The sequence below is a fragment of the Acipenser ruthenus genome, chromosome 7 (assembly GCF_902713425.1).
Source record: "Acipenser ruthenus chromosome 7, fAciRut3.2 maternal haplotype, whole genome shotgun sequence".
In the NCBI taxonomy this organism is placed as follows: domain Eukaryota; kingdom Metazoa; phylum Chordata; class Actinopteri; order Acipenseriformes; family Acipenseridae; genus Acipenser; species Acipenser ruthenus.
Window position 1 is genome coordinate 41,472,391 of NC_081195.1, and position 21,879 is coordinate 41,494,269.

Genomic DNA, 21,879 nt, shown 5'->3' on the forward strand with positions numbered 1-21,879 from the left:
TGAAAAATAAAGATTGAAAAAAAAAGGTAAATTATTTATAAAATAAACGCTGATATTAATTGTCGATTTGGCAAAAAAATAAAAATCAAATAGTAGCAAGCCTAAGTATAACAGAGCCAGTGGGTATACAATGAAAAAAGACTAATTTACAATATTGCTTTCCTGCTTCAGAGCTGCCAGATGTTTTTTTTTTTTTTTTTGTACTAAAACTATTGACCTTATGTTATGTGATTCAAGGACAGAGAACAATTGGAACAAAGTGTGTCTCAAATGAAATGACTTCCTGTCCTGAGTAAAGGGGGTAGGGTGACTGCTGTTTGTGAGTCAGTATGGAGGGCGCAGTAACTATTGTGTGGAAATAAAACTATTAATGTCTGTCAGGATACAATATCACTACCACCACTCCATCAACCAAAATGTGAGAATCAAACAACTCATTGTACATAGAAAATTTGAGCTACTGTATCCGTCAAATGTTAAAAATTTTGATTTTTATGTTTTTGGAAAAAAAAAGAACCCAATGCACTCCATTACATTGAATGTAAAGTACAGCAAGTTACTGTATAATATAACACATAAATATGGTTTTGGAGGACAAATATAGTTAATATATAATAATAAAGTAGAAATAGCAACATGTAGCTAGAAAAAAGTTAGTATTACTAACTTCAGTAAGTCTTCATATTATTTAATTCACATCACATGTTCTGCTTTTTGCTTTTAAGTTTCAATGTGTGACTTTTGTGGCACCTTTTTGTGGCACTCACTTTATTACTTTGTTTCAGTGGTGCCTGGGTTACTGCTCTGGCACTGTTTGTACCACACAAACACTGAACACACAAAACTATTTTTTTCTAATAGGAAAAACAACAATTATGACTCACATTAAAAAGCTATTATAAGGATAGCTGTGCCATAATTAAAATTGAATTCTAAGGTGAGTGTTAGAAGCATGACCAAAAACTATTTCCTACTCAAACAATATATATATATATATATATATATATATATATATATATATATATATATATGTTTTTACTTTACACCCATCTGCTTTTGGAAGAGACATCAATACATGGACATCAGGCCACATAATGTTTTTGCAGTGAAGTTTGACCTCATTTGTCTCTGAAAGTAAAAATAAAACTATCATGAAAAACCATCAAGAACCCACTTATAAAAGTTTACTGTGGTGTAGCAAAACTTTTATATAGGACAACTCAGGTGTAAATAGAAGCCGTTAAATTAAGTTTCTGATAGGCATCAATAGAGCGCTGACCAATGTTATTTTCTTGTTTTACTGCCCTATTCATTTAAACTTGTACAGTCAAATGTTAATGTTATGAACATTAATTAAGCAGCTGCTAACTGCAATTATAGCATTATATATCCCCACATGTTGCTACAACTGTTTAAATAATGTGTCTCTTTTTTTTTTCATTGGTAACACCCTGACATCGTTTTACACTTATAACTTTAAAATCTGTTTCAAAGGTCTTTTCAAAACGTCTGCTCTAGTACACAGGGGTTTGAGATCTGTCCTCTAAATCACTGCAGGAAGAGCGATTAAAAAAAAAAAAAAAAAAAAACATAACAAGTGCCCTGGCTTTACTGTTCCGTACCACATCATGGATCGTTAATGCTGTTACCTGTTTGAGAATGTGGGCAATCATCCTTACACTATCAGTGCACTAGAGCGGCCATTTTGAAAAGAGCTTTAAATTTAAACAGTTGTAGCAACATGTGGAGATGTATAACGCTATATTTTCAGAGCCCTGCTACTTACTCTTTAAGTTGTTTCTTATTCCTAGTTTTATAACAATATGAGAACTGGGCCCATACAAAGCAAAGCATCAAAATATTCGATTTTTTCAAAAGCGAATACTTAGTCAAGTCCATGACAAAGCAAAAAAAATATCTTGAGACATGGGAGCATCTTGACAGTCCACTTTTATTAATGTGCAAGGAAATCCTGCCATTCCCTGCGTTCTAGGACCCGCTCAGGATTGTTTAAACAGAAAACAGGCACTTTCGAGTACTTTTCCTGTCCGTTGAGAGTTTTGACCATTGAGGGTCGTAAACACTTTGGTTCTTTGGCACAGGAAAACAAGCGGGCTGGGAGGGTGTTAAAAGGCAGGGGGAGGCAGAGCTGGTGTACTCAGTACTAAGATCCACCTGATGAGGAGCCAGCACAGCGGCAATATCGCATCTCAGCAACCTGTGGAACTTACCTCAACCATGGGCAAAACCAGCCTTCAAACTTCTTTCTTTTTGTTATTTATGATATGGCATTGCAGCTATTCATTATCATTCTCCTCCAGACAGGGGGTAAGTTCAAATTATTTTTGCACATTTTAAGAAAATTTAATTATCTTTAAAGTAGAAGAAAAAAAATGGGGCTTTAATAGTTTAATCAAAGGCAGTTCCCATCAGATGCAATTAGAGTTCCTCTTTTATCATGTCTATGTTGGAGCAAATAAACTAAGTACCAGTACTATACAAGCACTGCCTTGCTTGCTATCAGCATGAAAATGTACAACAGCAGTGTTTTTAGAGTATTTCAAACATATTTATCGAATTTGCTAAATAAGTTTCTGGATGGAGAAAATGTATGTTAATCATGCAAAACTAGGTAGAAGAATTGGTGAATTGTTTCATATAACATTTTATAACATAAGCATTGTTTTCCCCGTGCATAAACTTACAGGTGAAAACAGATTGAAAATCAGATTCATTATCTTTTAAATATATGAAATTATAAAACTATTGCATGTGGTAAACTTAACCCTGCAAATGCCTGCCATTGTCGATTCACATTAAGTGAAATGCTTTAAGAAGGAAACAAATTCATAATATACCAATATGCAGGTACTTTATTTTTTTGAAAACCTGTGATTATGATGAAAACAAATTGGATTCTGAGATGACCAGACAAAGTAATACAGTACTTGCACGCTTCAAAGGGCAAAGGTGTATGGTGCTGGTAATACTGTATATTTAATGCTCTGTTTCTTCCATTAACAGAACAGATGTGACAAGAAAACTCTTATCAATGCCAAAACTGTATGCCAATCATGTACCATCTCTAAACAAGTGGACTGTCTTGCTGGTTACCTCAAGAAGACACAAGGAATTGGGAACCGAGACTGTAGGTAAGGATGCCAACACCAGTTTGGTAAGGAATGGAGTAGCAGACCCCCCCTGAAATGTTGGTGCTTCATTTTTGTTCTGGAACAAATGGATATTAAAGTAATCTCTTATTATCAGTTGTACAAAGAAGGGATAGCACAGAGTACTGTAAACAGCAGTGTTGTGAAATCCCTCCATTGCTAAACTGGCATTCGTCAAGCCTGGGTTCATGGGAGATCTTCAGCCTTTATGCACAAACAGAATTTCCCTATACTTCTGTGTGCAAGCTTGCATCATACATAGGAGTAGTAGAGGTGGATCTTAAAGAGTAAGTAGCAGGGTTCAGAAAAATATAGTGTTATATGTCCCCATGTGTTGCTACAATTGTTTAAATAATGTACCTGTCATTTTTCTTTTCATTGTTAACATCCTGACAACTTTTTACACTTATAACTTTATGGTCTGTGTCAAAGCTCTTTTCAAAATGTCCACTCTAGTGCTCTGATAGTGTAAGGATTATTGCTCACATTGTTAAACAGGTAACACAGCCATAACGATCCATGATGTGGTATGGAACAGATAAGCCAGAGCACAATTTTTTTTTTTTAATCGCTCTTCCTGCAATGATTTAGAGGACAGATCTCAAACCCCAGTGCACTAGAGCGGCCATTTTGAAAAGAGCTTTGAAACAGACTTTAAAGTTAGAAGTATAAAACGTTGTCAGGGTGTTAACAATGAAAAAAAAAGGTACATTATTTAAACAGTTGTAGCAACACATGGGGACGTGTAATGATGTATTTTTTAGAACCCCACTACTGACGCCATTCAAATCAATTAAAAAAGCTGATCCCTCAGGTTGTATGTGTTAAAGAAACAGACCAAAGAAGCTCTGTTGCATTGTTAAAGGTTTTAATTGCCATAAAAGAGTAGTTTTATAATGATTTCAGTGATGGTGGTATTAAGATGTCACTGTTGAGATCAGTGGGATTCACCCATACTGTTTTGTTGTAAGAATTGTTTCGATGTTTCCTTTTTGTAAAAGTGTGTGATTATGAAAGCTTTGTTGGATTTATTTGAAAATATGTAAACGCAAGATAAAAAGAAAATGGGGTTGTGATCTCAATGTGCAATTTGACATTCTGTTTATAAGTATGTGTATTATATATATATATATATATATATATATATATATATATATATATATATTTATATTGACGTATACATTTCCACTGTTGGCAGTGTTCATGTGCTAAAAATCAAAACAAACCATTTTAAAAAATGTTAATCCAAATGGTGCCCTTTTTATATCTCAAAGTACAGAATAAAACAGAACCCCAAACTGTAATTATTTTAATAGTGTGTTTCAATGCATTACCACAATTCAATTTTTGTTCGAGTATATTTATCATATATATTGGCCTATTCGTGTGTTTCTAGGTATATATTGACAATGCAGAACTTCAGCCTTTCCCTCCCTGGGTGCAGTCATGTGTGTGCTAAGGAGTTCCTGGATCCACATTGCTGTCCTGGGTACTGGGGGTCAGACTGTATGGGTAAGTGTCCCGGGTGGTTTTACAAGGGGAAGGACCATGCAAGCAAGCATTGCAGTCATCTCTGTGCAACAGTATTATCTTTGATTTAAGTTGCAGTGAGTAAACTATGAAAGCGTTTTATTGGATCAAGTGCAGTATGTGGAACCTGCAAGTACTGTACAATCAAAGTGCAATATATTTGTATGAAGTGATGAGACTGCAGTTAGAATACACAGTACAATACTTTGATTGCAAATTTGATGAGATACAGCAAATAAGTGTTTTGCAGATCACAGATTGAAAAGATTTCACTGTATCACACGGTTTTAAAAAGACAACAACTGGGACAATAGAGTTAAGAAACATTTTGTAAAAAGTGTAGTTCGATGGTCTGCTGAGATTTTCAAATGTTAGCTTTCACAAAAGACCTATATTATTCGTTGTGTTCACTTTTAAAAGTGAACAGATTTTAAAAGGATGTATGTCCTACAAATCACAGTTTGAGCACACTTCCTCAGCAACAGAAAACTGTAGCAGCAATTCACCTCCAGATATGTGCTGACAGATTTGATGAATAGGGGTAACATCCACTGCTTCCTTAAAAGATAAACTTTGTAGAACACTAATTGTAAATAGATGATCTCCGCAAAAACAAATGGGTAATTGAACAGGTTGTGTTTATTCTTTAAAATGTCTACAGTGATTAATGAAGTCGAGTGTTAAATGCAAAGGTTTAGAAGGACTGGGAACGTAAGCTTGATTGGGACATTAAACTGCATACTTTGTAAAGAATTCTCCTTACTGTACTTACTCTACTGACACCATGTTGTGCAAGGAATTCTGTACTGATAGTTAATGTATGATAAGATGTACAGTAAATCCATGTCTGAATTGTAGCCATTAAGACAAAAACAATAATTGCCATTATTTCAAAGTGGCATGCTATTTAATCTTGCAGAAAAGTTAGACCCCATTATCACTATAAACGGCAGCACAATCAAATTTGAATGCATGCTGCACAATGGTCCTGATAGGATAGCATAATGGTACTGCAATGCAAAATATTAAAATGGTGCCATAATGGTACCACGTTACCAAAGGTCCATACCATTGACATGTGCACAAAAGTTTAAATAAACTTGCACTGGCACTGTCCATCCTGTGACTACTCATTGAGTATACACAAGCATTAACTTTCCATTGCTGTTCATCACTGATCAAGCACACAGAAAACAATGTGTTCCTAACTTGATGTAAACTTGTGAAATAAATTTCTCGAGCTCAAAGAAAGCTGATATGCAGTTCTTGGTTTTGTGTGTTTGCTCATACAAAATCTGCTGACAGAATTCAGTGTTCTGGAGGAGGTTATCTGATGACCACATAAGGCAGCATTGGAAGACAGGAAGATGGTAATTGGACACACTATAGTTTGTGAATGTGTTGCACTACTGATAAGAGGCAGTTGTTCTTAGAAGAAAAAAGCAACAAGTGAAGAGAGTGACCCCTTAGACTTGAGATAGCTTGTGTCAGCAGTTCTTATACTTCCCTTCGGGTATGGATTTTTAAGTAAATAGGAAAATGTGAAAGTGATTAATTATAATCAAAGGGCAGCTGGCTCTTTGAGCTAATATATATCTATATCTATCTATCTATCTATATATATATATATATATATATATATATATATATATATATATATATATATATATATATATATATATACCAGCTGCCCAATGTTTCGATCTTTTTTCTTTTGTTTTAATGAACACTAACCGATGTGTTTTGGTATATTTTATTTGGTTACACGTTATGGAACTAAGTAATGGTAGGCCAAGTGGTTGTATGATGTACTTGGCATCATATTATTCTAAGAGAGCCTGAAGCTTGATCACCCTTTGAGTTCTCTGAACCTGTTCAGCAGGTAGCTTGTAAAGCTGAGACTAAAGATGAAGATTCTTTATGTGAACTTGTGCCAGTGGAGACTAAGTAGTCAGTCGTCCCTAAGGTGTATGCTATGTTTTTGGTTTACTGTATATCCTGTCGGGTATACAAACAGGATTTTGGTGAAATTCAGGGGGGGGTGAATGTAACGAGTATTAATATTCATTTGTATGTATTTCACCCAAATCCTTCCGTTAGTTTTTATTTTTACATATCCGTGGAGAGTATCGATTGCTCTGTGGTGTATTGCTCTGTTGCTCTGTGGTGTATTGCTTTCAATTTACAAACGACTCAATAAGTATGGAAAGATGCATGCTGGGAAGAACAAGAGAGACAGGAAAAGGAAGAGATACTAGACTGGATCCCAAGAGATATAAAGCGACCAAGAAGAAGACCTCCAGGAAGACGGCAAGATGAAATTAGGAAACACGCTTTTGTGGAAGAATCTTGGGGAGGCCTTCATCCAGCAGTGGATTGAAAAAGACTGACGATCTATAGATAGATAGATAGATATACACATCTGCGCAATCTGTTACTATAAGTCCCACAGCTGAAAAAACTCTCTCTGCTGGTACAGATGTAGCTGGGATACACAGATAGGCCTTTGCTAAAAGTGCTAGTTTTCTGTAGCAATTTTCATTCACTCCCCACCATGCAAGTGGGTCGTGATAAAGCAGAATACAAGCATCAAGTGCATATTTTTCAAGTTCTGTTTGCAACGAGGTGGTTTCCGTATAGTATTCCTTTCCAAACAGTGTAGCCATAGCGGTATGCTTGTCAGAGTGAGTTTTTTTAACAGATGGACCAGCTGCTTCCATAGATGTGCGTTCCCCTCCCGTGATGTCATCAGTACTATCTGTATCCAGCAGATTTGAAAGCAGTTCGTCCACTTTCTCTCGTACAACAATTCTAACTGCATCATCAGTAAACTTAAGGTGTTTGTGTCGAGGGTACAAAAATGATGCGACGAGTGCTACTTTGTGTGCCATTTCTGTAGACACAGTAAAGTGTCACAGTTTAAAACCACTGTGTCCGAATCTTTATCGTGCACGACAATTATTGCACAAGACGTTGCTCAGGCAGATTTTGCTGCTGTTGTTTCAACTTTAAAAGCTTGAGTTGCAACAGTGCTGTGGTGAAAATGGGATACAAGTCGGCTCGTAGCACCAATCACACGACTTACGCTAGAAAGTTTAAATCCATCATTAATAGCTAGCTGTAGCTAGTTGTTTGCTAAAATAATGTTGCTGTCATGGATGCAAGCAGTGATTTTCCCATTTATATTCCATGCTTCAGCAGCAGTCCTCAGCACATCTGCTAGATTTCCTGCTGTATGCCTTTCTGGCATTGCATTTTTCCAGTCCACTATAAAATGACAAGTGACAGTCAGTCATATAAGATTTTTTAGTCAGCGCGGTCCATGAATCAGTAGTTATACAACCTTTTCTGCTTTTGCCAACTTACTGTTAACACAGATTGTTTTTCTTGCTGGAATTGTATACTCCGGTTCAACAAATCCCAAAGCTCTCGAAACCCTTCTCCTTCAACAAAACTGATAAGTAGCATATTCTTTGCAATCATTTTTTAAATTAATGTTGAATTTTGTTCAGCACAAAAAACATCACATCGACGACGACTCATCTGCGAAAAATGATGTTGCTCATTTGATTTTTTCCACTTTCTGCTTGCAAAGTAGGTGGATGCTTAAGTTTTAGATGATTAAGCATCAAACTTGTTGATTTGTGACAGGCAATATTGATTTTGCAGAGTTACTGTACATTACTCTCGTTTATTTTCTCAAAGTAATTCCACGCTGTACTTTTCTGCGAGGACGCCTTTTGCTGCTTACAGTAGTAGCCAATAGCAGACAGAGGAAATGAAATGTGCCCGCCTGCCTGTCAGTCATCATTGTGTTGGTAATTAGTTGTGGATTCATTTTCACTGATTCCTCATTTAAAAAAATATCACGCAAGTTGTTCTTTTCTTTTTTTTTTAATTAGTGAGTCATCGAATATTTATTTAAGTATTTGAATAATAATTTTATTTTCGGATATTCAAATACTTTTTTTTTCAATCCACTGCTAGATGAAGGCCTCCACAAGATTCTTCCACAAAGCCTGTCTGCTGCGTCCCTCATCCACGATGCTATATACCTTCGGTCTCGTAATTTATGACGTCACAGAAACCCTAGATGTAATTATGTATATAAAAAAAAAATACTGATTAGAGGAGAAACCTCAAAATGGAGCGAGGTAACAACTGGAGTACCACAGGGATCAGTATTAGGTCCTCTGCTGTTCCTAATCTACATTAATGACTTAGATTCTGGTATATAAGCAAACCTGTTAAATTTGCAGACTACACAAAAATAATTATGACAAACACTGTTGCAGCAGCAAAGGTAATTACAAAATTATCTAGACAGCATTCAGAACTGGGCAGACACATGGCAAATTACATTTAATATAGAAAAGTGTAAGGTACTGCACGAAGGCAATAAAAATTAGCATTATAAATATCATATGGGAGATACTGAAATTGAAGTCGGAATCTATGAAAAAGACGTAGGAGTTTATGTTGACTCAGAAATGTCTTCATCTAGACAATGTGGGGAAGCTATAAAAAAAGGCCAACAAGATGCTCGGATATATAGTGAAAATTGAAAACTTTACAAGACCTAATTTAGAATATTGTGTTCAGTCCCGGTCACCTCGCTACAAAAAGGATATTGCTGCTCTAGAAAGAGTGCAAAAAAGAGCGACTAGAATTATTCTGGGTTTAAAAGGCATATTATATGCAGACAGGCTCAAAGAATTGAATCTATTAAGTCTTGAACAAAGAAGACTACACAGCGATCTGATTCAAGCATTCAAAATTCTAAACTCAGAGGACTTTTTTGACCTTAAAAAAGAAACAAGGACCAGGGGTCACAAATGGAGATTAGATAAAGGGGCATACAAAACAGAAAATAGGAGGCACTTTTTACACAGAGATCTGTGAGAGTCTTGAACCAACTCCCCAGTAATGTTGTTGAAGCTGACACCCTGGGATCCTTCAAGAAGCTGCTTGATGAGATTTATTTCTTATGTTCTTTTGTGTGTGTGTGTGTGTTTTTTTTGTAATCATTTTTTTTTTTCGAAAAAGATTAGGTACCTGGGTATTGTTCACAGCGGGTACCCGGTTCCGGATTTTCTACCCGTGCTGACCTCTGTAAATCATGTGATTTTGGTGTCACCTGTTAGAAAATAAATAACATTATATCAGAAATACTGTAGTAAAACTTTCTTTATGCTTGACATCATGTTTCTTTTTTACCTAAGTACAAAAAGACTATGTTCTTTGGATCGGTAAGATGCAGTTGAATTCAACCTGTAATGTTTGTAGATGTAATATCATAAGAAAGCAGATCCTTTCTTGTATACAGAGTGCCCGGGTGGAGCTGCGACTCCCTGCAGTAACCGAGGGAATTGTTCTGAAGGTGTGGCAGGCAATGGTACATGCTCTTGTTTGGTGAGCCCTATTTAATTCATTACTAACTATGAGGTGTTCAACACAACTCAATACAATGCTTTTTTATTTTTATTTTGTTTTATTAAAGTAAGTTATTATATTTCATGAAATTTAGCTGCTGGTCACAGGAAACTTTCAAAATTAGTCAGGGTCTCTAAGCTTTTGTCTTAATCTTCAATCATTTTTCAACTCTGCAGGCAGGGTTTGGAGGTACTGCATGTGAAAGATGTGCTGAAGAGAACGTCTATGGGTCTAACTGCAATTCAGGTGAGGTACTAACACCATTTTAACATGAATAAAGAAATGATTGTTGCTTCATGACTATAATTCCAGACATACGTATTTGTATATCCTGTAAGAAGTAGCTAGCTTTGATATATGCAAGCAATACGTATACTTGATTTACACAGTAAAAGACATATTTTTAGCCTGGCTTAGTGTGATGGGGTGCAGCCTATTTTGTGGTGGTTTTGTGTTTTTTGTATTCTTTAGAGTGGATATGTGAGTGAGTGAGTGAGTGAGTGTGAGAGAGTGTGTGTGTGAGAATGTGAGAGAGAGAGGTTATTTTTGTATAGTTCAGGTTTAAAGCCTGTTTTTGTGTTTGTCTTTTTTTGGTTGGCCATCGTGCCTTTTGTTTTGTGTATTTTGTTTAATTAAAAGTCTTTTATTTTCCCTGCACATCCTGACTCTGAGTCTCCTTACCCCGGTCAGCCTGTGACAGTTGGTGTCAGAGAAGTGGGATAGCGCCTCTGGAGACTCAGAGCAGGAGTGCAGGATTTATTTGTTTGTTTTGATGCCTGGGCTAATTGGGCAATTCGCACCTCATTAGCCCAGGCACATTCCACACACAAACTCACTCATATCCACTCTAAAGAATACAAAAAACACAAAACCACCACAAAATAGGCTGCACCCTATCACACTTAGTCATACCCTTTTGTTGACAATTCAAGTCATAGTATAGCATAGCAGTATAGTAGTATAGTATATCCTGTGGAGTACACTGTTTATAAATCAAAAATATATATTTGTGTTTTTTCTCTAGTCTGTGAGTGTTTGCATGGACTGTGCAACAGCGGTATCACTGGTGATGGGAAATGCACCTGTTTTTCGGGATACAGGGGACCAAAATGTGATCAGCGTAAGATTTGTAGCTGACATTTTGTTTTTTAGTTCTCAAAAAATTAATGTTATTTATTATTATTTCTTTATCAGATGCCTTTATCCAAGGCAACTTTCAGAGACTAGGGTGTGTGAACTATGCATCAGCTGCAGAGTCAATTACAATTACGTCTCACCTGAAAGACAGAGCACAAGGAGGTTAAGTGATTTGCTCAGGGTCACACAATGAGTCAGTGGCTGAAGTGGGATTTGAACTGGGGACCTCCTGGTTACAAACCCTTTTCTTTGACCACTGGACCACACAGCCTCCTAATTTATATTGACATGCATTTACTGTTTTTCATTAGAGCAGACAATTGTTCAGTATATTTTTTATTTTTAAAGTATAGCGCTGTAAGTCTCAACTCACTGGCTGTATCATCAGTATTTGCACACAAACCAATACTATGTGTAGATGTATTAGAGGGGGTGGGGGTGGGTTATTATCTTTATAGATCATCTTTACAGTACTGAAGAAACGTTTTAAACTTGTATTTGTGAGGAGAGATAACCCTCAACATATGAAAGGTTATTTCTCCTAATTAATAATCAGTAGCCTACAATTACAATCTAGTTGCTTGTCGTGGCGTGCATGTCATTCTCATCCTGCTGGCTCCTCCATCTCTGCCCTCTGTCTTGCCTAATGACTGGTCAACTGCCCCCCTACCAAAGCAAGGTTTTCATGTATCATGCATCATCTAGTCTATGATTCATTCTCACTCAGTTTTGGGAGCTGTCCTGAACTATAAAAAAAGATGAGTGCACTACAACTCAATATGTTTTAGTTTTTATCGACAAGATAGTAGTTAAATAGTTTTTCACTTAGTGAGATATATATGGCAGCTCCCTTGACCTCCTCAAATTGGAACTGTGTTTTTCAGCTGTTGCCTAGCAGCATTGCAGTGAGTTGTCAATATCCATAGTTTCCGAGACTTCATTCCTAAGTTTTACTGATTTTAGTTACTCATGATAGCAGCCACTCTGTAACAATAAAAAGTGGCATACCATGCCAGACTGAAGCTTAACCATAGAGATGAAGCGAAATATTATGATAGTCTAGAACAAAACTTTGCTGTGATCAATGGCAGGCCCTTGCCTGGCTCAGCTTACCACCATTTTCAGAATATATCCCAGTGTATAATTTGTATAACTGAACAGGCTTCAGTTACTGTACATCCCTTGTATAACAAGCACCTCCAACTCTTGTATACTTCCCAACCCAAAATACCATAATGTACCATATAGAAGAGTACTAGCACCTGTATACTGCTCAACCTGATAGAACATACAGAAACAGGAGCAGGTTACATTCATGAAATGACCATACTAGAGCAACATTAGGCTGCTTAAAAGCCAATAATACAGTGAGAGCTTTAAGACTACAATAATATTATGATAACGAATGCTTTATTCAAAATCTGGTTTATAAGAATAATTAAAACACACAGCAGCAAAGGACCTAACAACAATGCTGAAGTGTTGTTTTTTTTTCCTCTTCAGCCATTCCTGAATGTGCAGCCCTGGAGTGTGCTGACAAGGCCCGGTGTATTGAAGATGCAGTAAGCGGGAAGCTGGAGTGTAAATGCTTGCCTGATCATGAGGAAGATGGAAAAAACTGTAAACGTGAGTATTCTAGTCTAGAAGTATGATTTTGTCTAAGGCATAGCTAATCATCAGTTGACAATGGAAAGTAATTTAAGTAACTATAGTACATAAAATAAACATGTTATATTTGTTACTACACCATCTTATTTAAGTTTATGAAAGTTTATGAAAGATTAAAAATGTATTTTTAATCTTTTGTCTTTTTCAGCCATTAATCCATGCCTGAAACAGGTCTGTCACCAAAATGCCAACTGTGCCCATCTTGGTCCAAATCAACACCAGTGTACATGCCACGAAGGTTACCAAGGTGATGGGCAGGTCTGCATGCCAGTGGATCCATGCCAAATCAATTTCGGAAACTGCCCTCCAGACTCCTCAGTTTGCATATATGACGGCCCTGGAAAGGTTTGTTTCTGACCACTGCTACAAACTCGAAAATATATTTTATGTTGCCTATGAATCTATTGGACATACTGTATTTACAGAGTTGTGTGCAAGTATTGTGGATCTTTCTGGAAATGGCACTTTGTTGTGTCTCATGGGTTTATTTACAAATAATTGTTTTCGTCTTTTAATGCAAGGTAATGATGTGGTAATTTTAATGTCACATCACCCTAGGTATCCATTCACGTTTAGTTTTCCTCAGATGTGAAAAAAGATAACCAGGTTACGCATTACCTTCAGCAATTAGAATATGATATAAAAAAAAGTTTGAATAATAACATGTTGGCAATACATTGTGATGGAGTTCTAAAATGAAACATTCCATTGCCATGCTGACTCCACAGTTTTCTTTTTAATTGTATCCTTTTTAATTAACTCAGCTTAAGTGACTAATTTGGATGTTGCCTCTCCATAACTCACTAGTAGTAGTGCTAACTAAACATTTCATTAAAAAACATGGAAAATATAATAATAATAGTTCTACAGAGTTCAAATGTTGATATGCATGTGCATTCTTCCTCCAGTCTCACTGTCAATGCAAAGAGGGTTTTGAGAATCTGGTCCCAGGAATTGGATGCAGTCTTACTGACATTTGCAAGACGAACAACCCCTGCAGTAAACATGCAAACTGCTCAACCATTGAGCCAGGAACAACTGAGTAAGTCAACTACAGACCATTCTCAGTGAATGGGAGATTCAGTTAGAGTGTGCAAGGGTTACATATTCCCAGTTTGGCACAGTGTGAGAACCAAATTGCAAAGTCCATATTAATATCCAGTTGTCTCTGGGCACATGCTATCTCTGTCTGTTCCTCCATCCTAACCCAATGCTGGTAGTTGTATGATGTATGATTAAGGCTTCTGTTTTTCGTTTTTTATTTATTTCATTTTTCGGTGCTTATTTTGATCTATTTTCGAGATACCCCAAAATCGTTTTTTCGGGGCTTTTGCTTTTTGTGTACTGTATAGAATTATTGTTTTCGGTTACTTTCCAAAATGCTTGGGCGTTTTTTTCTGTCACAATATGTATATGAACTCGACAGTACTTGCACACTTATGTTGTAGCTTCTTTCATTTGCTGTCTTCCTCAACAAAATCCTTATTGTCACGGGCACATTTTTCTGGGGTTTTTGTGTGTCTAGGCATTTTTTTACATTTTGCCACAATTTGCAATTTTGTTTTAATCCTCCCTATCTAACTGTAGCTTTAAATCCCACAAACAACTCTCCGTTCCTGCTGTAGTAATTGTAATCTTACTTTAAATCTTTGAGTCTGCAATAGAAATGTAGGAATTTGCTGCTACTCAGTAGTTGGGGTGGGTTTAAAGTATTCAGATTAAATCAATGATAGATACAATACATTGCCCAACTGCACTGGGAAAGGTAGTTTGTTTTTGGTTTTTTTGTAGCAGGTTTTTTTTTTTTTTTTTAATGGGAAAGGGGTGAAGTCAACGTGAATTGAGTAACCATCTCCAGTGTTTATTGTCTATACACCGATTAATTTTTTTGTATCGGGTGATGTTTTATCAGTTTCTATTGGTTAAAACTGAAAATTAGAAACCCTATGTATGATGCATATCCATCTCATAAAATATAAAGAAGCAGGCAAATCATAATTGCCTCAAAATTCAGGAGAATTGTTTTTTTTTGGGGTTCATACTAAATAGTCATTTTAAAAGTTCTCATCCACCCATGTCCAAATGTTCCTTAAACAATATATTGTTGGATATAAAAACAGATCAAGCCATTCTCCAGTTCTGTTGTTTTATCCACCTTTATAAATAAACCCCTTTTGCTCTTTTATTTACAGATGTACATGCAATAAGGGGTATGTAGGCAATGGTAAAACTTGCTATGGAAGCATCATTGAGAGACTAAGAGAGCTGAACACAGAACCAGGGGGGAAATGGACCGGGCAGCTGTCCAGTGCAATCACATTATTTGGTATGTCCAATACAGCTTAATCTAAGGCTGCAGAAATTCAGACTTAAGTATGAACTAAAAATGGGAAGTATAGTTACTCAAATTTCACATATTAAATCATAACCTTTATCTTTATTATAACTCTAATGTACCTGTATTAGATTTTAATGCAGTGTAATACCAACCTAAACTTTGAGAATTTGGATCAATATACTATGCAAAATTAATTAAGATCAAGCACTACTTCCATGAATATTTTTGTATTAATTTCAGATATATTATTAGTCTCCTGCAGGTAGTGTTTTTGTGTATACTGAGAGAATCCCATTTTCTACAGATGTGCAAATGTTGTTTTTGTACAGAGAACAGACCATATGATGGTTTTGCAACTATACACCTCTTCAATTAGTGCCTGACCCTAAAGTCTCAGAAGCAGCGGGATTTTGCACTATGTAGCTATACTCTTGCCATTGCATTACTACCATCTTATCCATCTTATGGTTAACTTTTCTTTTTCTGTTTTTGGTTGAATATTATCGTGTTTTAGGTGTCCTACTAACCGGTTGCCACTCTTTTCAGATTCTTCCTTATCCTGGCCATTAAAATCACTTGGACCTTTCACCATATTCGTCCCCATAAACAAGGGATTCAAGGGAACCTCAGTAAGTTGGGGGGAGGGGGGTGTATATTCAGTACATAAAATTAAACACATCTGTATTGTGAATGTATGACACATCTATATTGGGTATGTTCATATAAAATGGTCATATATGCTTATACAGTGACAATCAATTCTTAAAACCTGTCTGCTTTTGTTTTCTGCAGATGAAGTCTCTGATGGACAATCAGTTAAATGCTCGGTACCTCTCAAAGCTGCATGTGATTGCCGGAGAGCTGAATATAGAGACGCTGAAGAAGAGTGATATCTACTACACCCTGACTGGGAAGTCTGGGGAAACAGCCTTCAGTATTGAGGTAAGAACATTAACAGTTTTATCACCTCACCTTCTGGTTAGTCTACAACTAACACTTGCCGATCCTATTGAGGGTCGTAACTAGAGGTCAAACTTAGGTTTCAAGCTATAGCTGGCAGCATTTACAATACACTTTTACATTTCCATACAGCCTGAGTGCTTTACAACGGAACGATAGATGTGAAATCTGATAAAAGCTATTGAATTCCTTAATATTCTGTGAAACAGAATTCCAAAAATGAGCGGCATAGTAACTGAAAAGCCCTGGTACCATATAATATAACTAGGGCATCTGATTTTCGGGTGACATTTTTTTCTAATACTTTTTTTAAAAATTGGGTAGAATTATTTAATGAAGAACTCCATGCTGTTTTCCAAAAGAGAAACGATTGACTGTTACATCTAACACTCATAAAAATAACTGGGAAGAAAAGTGTGCAAAAAATATGTATTAGACTAAGCAGCCACATTTTTCTAATAGGTAAATTAGCTTACCGTCATTGGCGCCAGTTCTGCTCTGTTGCATTTGAATCACAGACAACTGCGCATGCGTTTATTCATATTGTCGTGATCTCGGGTCAACGCAGGCAGGCGCATCACACAGGGCGAGGCAATCCACACACAGGTGGAGGGCAGGCACGAACCCAGGACCTATCACACTATAATAATACAGAAGTAATTATTAATTATTTAAATTGTTTAAAATAACAGTTGTCTGATAAGATAAATAAACACATAACATAAATCCACAACATTGAAATCAGTCTATGAAAAATACAATGACCTTTACTTTTTAAACAGCACCCTACTGACTCGAATTCTTATACTTACTTAGTCAATACAATAAAATAATTGCCAATTTCTTACTGCTTGCCGCCGAAATATGAACATTCTCATTGGATGCTTGCATGCTCGGCTGATCCAATCACCAAATGAAAGCATTGCTTTTTCACAACGCTGTTTTGACTGCGTGGTATTTACTATTCAACCTCAAAATCTATGTAACTTGGCAAACCAACAGAGAAAATTAAGGAGTCTTTATGTTCTTTACCAGAATTTTTACATGAACATCAGCATTTTATGATACAAAAAAACAACCGAGGACACAACCTCTGTGTCCTTATAGCAAGTTATGGCCATGATCCTACTGATCAATAATCCTAGTCTAGACACCCTAATTAGTCTTCAGGACTAGGCTCTATTTATATTGTGCATTGTGTTGAGACAACCAACAGAGCTACACCCTCTACATTCCCCACAGTGGCCCCATGGATTCCAGCCCTTTCTCAAGACCCCATTCTGAGGAAGGAAGCAGAGGAAACTTGCTGTACTCTGCTGTGGGGCCAGATTCCTTCCTGTGTGCAATTGTTTTAAAAATAAAAGGAAAAAGAAAACAGATTAATAGTTTTGGTTTGTTAACAATAGCAATATTATACCTTCTTACCAACCTAGCCGATCACCCCTCATGATTTCCACTTCTATCAAAAAATAACACGTACACCACGTCTCAGTGGTACATGTTATATATATATATATATATATATATATATATATATATATATATATATATATATATATATATATATAAATAAATTAGATTTTGGCACGAGTAGAAAATAATAATAATAATAATAATACAGACTTCTAAAATGTTTTTAAAAATGAACAATAAAAGCAATAAGTATCATTATCAAAAAATAATGTATTGTTTAATCTCAAACTTGTACATTTTTAATACAACAAAACACTTTAAAATACACCAAGAGGTTTGTATCCAGCCTACTTTAAGCATGCTTAAAATCATCAAAACTTTTAATAACGTAATAACTGCATTAAACAAATATGCATTACATGTAGGCCTACCTTAAATTACATTTTCTATTATTATTTATTAATCCTGAGAGTCACTTTCATCGCTGTCACTTATTAGCAGTTCATTACGCTCAAGCTTCTCCTCATCTTCCTCAGCTTCAATGACAAACCTGCCATTTATTTACAATGTTTGCCAGCAGACCCAGAGCGTATTGGCAATTATTTGAAGTTTTACGATATATATATATATATATATATATATATATATATATATATATACAGTGCTCACCCGTTATAACGCGCCTCGTTATAGTGCAGAATCGGTTATAACACGGTAGGGTCATGGCTCCCATTTGCTCCTTAATGCCATTACATTAGCCCTTTTATACTTGTTATAAGGCAGAACACAAGTAGCATGGTCTTGTAACTATGGCTCCCCACTATAGCGTTATAAAGGGTGACCATTGTGTATATATATATACAAACTTCTAAAATGTTTTTAAAAGTCTGTTACACCAGTCTACACTGTGGCTTGAGGTTAAAGTGTTGTGATTATTATTATTATTTGTTTATTTAGCAGACGCCTTTATCCAAGGCGACTTACAGAGACTAGGGTGTGTGAACTATGCATCAGCTGCAGAGTCACTTACAATTACATTTCACCCAAAAGACGGAGCACAAGGAGGTTAAGTGACTTGCTCAGGGTCACACAATGAGTCAGTGGCTGACTCCTGGTTACAAGCCCTATTCTTTAACCACTGGACCACACAGCCTCCTGCAATTGTATCAAATTAGATGCAAATTGTATCTAATTAGTATCTGGATTCTAGGTTCAGACTGAATCTCTATATGTTTTTTAGGCTTTGGGATTCAGACTCTGGCTTCCTGTATATTTACATTTTTCCTGTGCAGAATTCCGAGGGCTTGAGTAGCACAGCATTTTGAACATTAAACAATAGAAAGATTAAGCCCTTGTTTAGTCATACAGTAAGTTTTCATGGTTGACATTTCTGTGAAAGATCAAGTAATTAAGTTGCCTTGAAAATCTTGTGACCTGGCCTTTGGTTTTTCTTTTAAGGACCAGCAGGTAAAAATCAGGATTCATGGGAGCAAGAAGAAAGGAAATATTTTGCAAGGGGATATTGTTGCATCCAACGGGCTGATTCACATTGTCAGCAAGCTCATGGACAATGTGGAACCCACTGTGGAGAGTGAAAAGGAGGTAAGCCAGCTAGCTACATTGTTTATTTTCAAATGACCTAGTTTTCTTTTAGAAATAAAACTGGTACAAATGTTGCTGATGGCCTTGAGATTTAAAAAATACACTCATTTATCGAAAGGTGGCATGAACTTGCATATAGCAACAATGTTTATTTAATCTATTTCTTTTCAAGGAGAATCTAATGACAATACTTGGAGACAATGGGAAATTCAGCAGGTTCCGATCATTATTACAGGTAAGCTTTTTAGACATTACAGTAATTAACAGTAATAAAAAAATAAATTGTAGATTGTGACTTTATTATATAGACATCTTGTGTTGAAATACATGTGAATTATTCAGTATAAAGTATATGGGAACACATCTAATTCCAGGAGTGAAATAACATGTGTTTATTATATTTGTAAAAAAAAAACCAAAACAAAAAAACACCCAAGCATTATAGAAACTACCTAGGAATAGGAACTATTGCTTTCTATCTACTCTCTTCCGTTTCTTGTAGAAATTCAATGTTGCTCTGCTTCTGGAGCAGCCTGGACCTTACACTATATTTGCACCAACTAATGGAGCTTTGGAGAGCATGGAGGAAGGAACTCTGGAGTACCTGCTATCATCAGAGGTATCAATGATCTCTCAACTCTGTCCCTATCTAAACAGTATGCAGTATGGCTCGGCCTCGCTATAGCATGCCTCGTTATTCTTCTACCCAGGTTATAACGCGGCTGCCCCATTGGATCCTGTTTCTTTCCTGTAATGTAAACTACACCTTATTCTGAACTTGATTAAAGCTACTAACTGTTCTGCCCCTTATCAATCTATTAAACAACAGCACAAACACCTTTTGAAAAGTCCCAGCATGTTGCTTAGCTGCTGTGTAAACATCATATCTGAGACTAGAACAAAAGTATTTTCATCCCTGACATGAATATGAAATGTATCTTAAGGGAGTGTCACAGCATACTTACAAAACCTTTGACTCCCGAGAGCAGCATTATGTTAAGGCTAGGCTGTGTATGTCCTTAGATACTTTTTCTATTTAAATTGTATTATTGACTGTTTTTGGTATTATTATTATTATTATTATTATTATTATTATTATTATTATTATTATTATTATTATTATTATTATTATTATTATTATCATACATGTTCACTAATTTAACATGATAAGATTTGTATTTGTCTGTGTAATTTGTAATATGAATGGGTTTCTTTTTTGTCCTAGGGTTCTAATAAACTTCTGGAACTGTTAAGAAATCACATTGTCCCATCTGTTGAGGTACATTTTATTAGTATTATATTTTTTCAATTAAATCCCTTTAACAAAGTCAAATATATGTATTTTTTGCATTCAGTAAAAACTTAAAAAGAAACTTAAGAAAATTAGACAATCATTTGGACATGGCCTATAGAAATCATGTCCTCAATTCATGCTTTTTCCACTTTATTCCTTTTCTTAGTACAATAATGATAGTTATGCTCATTCACCAACTTATGTATGAATTTGCTTTGTTAACAAGTGTACTCTACTGGGGAGTACTGAGATCTTGTTTCAGGTGTAGGTTTAAAGTCGTTGTACTAAAGCCATGTGAAGCAAAGCAGGGATTACCTCGATTTTTGTGCTTTATTGCTTCATTAGAAGCGATTGACAAAGACCACCCTTGTTGAAATGCAGGTCTAAATGTATTATTACGTTTCTTTAAAGTACTACAGACGTGCATGTAAAATGGCTTTGCTCATCACCTTTATGTCAATGTGACTTGTTATCATTATTCTGATAATAAAATAAACTGTTACTACAAAATAGGAGGTCTTTTAATTGGACCAAGACTTGTGGTTTTCCTTTGTTTCTTTCTCACAATTGTAATCTTTTTCATTCCCACTTTTAGTTGGAAGTTGTCAGCATTGTATCGTCTCCTAGATTGACCACAATGGCCAACCAAGTTTTAACATTCAACATCACTAATAATGTAAGCAGATAATTTCATTTATTAAGGACTAATGAGATGTTGTACAGTACCTAAGTCAATGTATGCATTCTGACTTTTTATTAATATATAACATGTATCATTTACAGTAAGAAAATAGCTGTATGGTTACCCTAATATATGTGTCTAGTGCACAGTGCTGGTATCCAAGGTATAAATACCTGTACAGCTCCTAGTGTTGCCATCATAGTTGCAAATCCCCTCTTTGTGTTTTCTAAACAGGGACAGATTTTAGTGAATGGAGAGGTGGTCCTTGAGGCTGACATCCAAGCTAGAAATGGGCGTCTTTACTCTTTGGATGGAGTTCTCATTCCTCCCTCCATCGTCCCGGTTTTACCACACAGGTGTGATGTAACGGAGTCTCAGGTTAAAATGGTAAGTTGAGAATCCAAGTGATTCATTCTGCATCTCTAATAGAAGTGGTCACTCTTGCTCCCAATTACAAATCAGTTTTGTGTTTCATGTTATCCACCATGATGGTTGGAATTTGTGAGTTGCAGTCTCATTTATAAATGCTTAGTACATTGTAGTAACATTTAGCAAAACCATGTCAAAGAATAGCCAAGAATGGTGAAAGCATGGTAAAGCAAAGGGAAGGAATGAATAACATGGTATAATAGCAGATTTACCATAATAAACA

General features: G+C 35.9%; 1 protein-coding gene across 2 annotated transcripts in view; it reads left to right on the plus strand.

Annotated features, from left to right (window-relative positions):
• The first annotated feature begins 2,153 nt into the window (after positions 1-2,153).
• LOC117415591 (stabilin-2-like) overlaps positions 2,154-21,879 on the plus strand; it is a 52,391-nt gene continuing 32,665 nt past the window's right edge. For both annotated transcript variants that reach the window (XM_059026955.1, XM_059026956.1), the window contains exons 1-18: positions 2,154-2,328; positions 3,025-3,152; positions 4,567-4,682; positions 10,027-10,112; positions 10,310-10,379; positions 11,158-11,253; positions 12,774-12,896; positions 13,087-13,283; positions 13,847-13,980; positions 15,131-15,264; positions 15,823-15,905; positions 16,069-16,218; positions 19,108-19,251; positions 19,424-19,486; positions 19,754-19,870; positions 20,477-20,530; positions 21,141-21,221; positions 21,462-21,614. In XM_059026955.1, the coding sequence (XP_058882938.1) occupies positions 2,179-2,328; positions 3,025-3,152; positions 4,567-4,682; positions 10,027-10,112; positions 10,310-10,379; positions 11,158-11,253; positions 12,774-12,896; positions 13,087-13,283; positions 13,847-13,980; positions 15,131-15,264; positions 15,823-15,905; positions 16,069-16,218; positions 19,108-19,251; positions 19,424-19,486; positions 19,754-19,870; positions 20,477-20,530; positions 21,141-21,221; positions 21,462-21,614 (2,079 nt within the window). In that variant the 5' untranslated portion in view covers positions 2,154-2,178. The remainder of the gene's footprint in view (positions 2,329-3,024; positions 3,153-4,566; positions 4,683-10,026; positions 10,113-10,309; positions 10,380-11,157; positions 11,254-12,773; positions 12,897-13,086; positions 13,284-13,846; positions 13,981-15,130; positions 15,265-15,822; positions 15,906-16,068; positions 16,219-19,107; positions 19,252-19,423; positions 19,487-19,753; positions 19,871-20,476; positions 20,531-21,140; positions 21,222-21,461; positions 21,615-21,879) is intronic.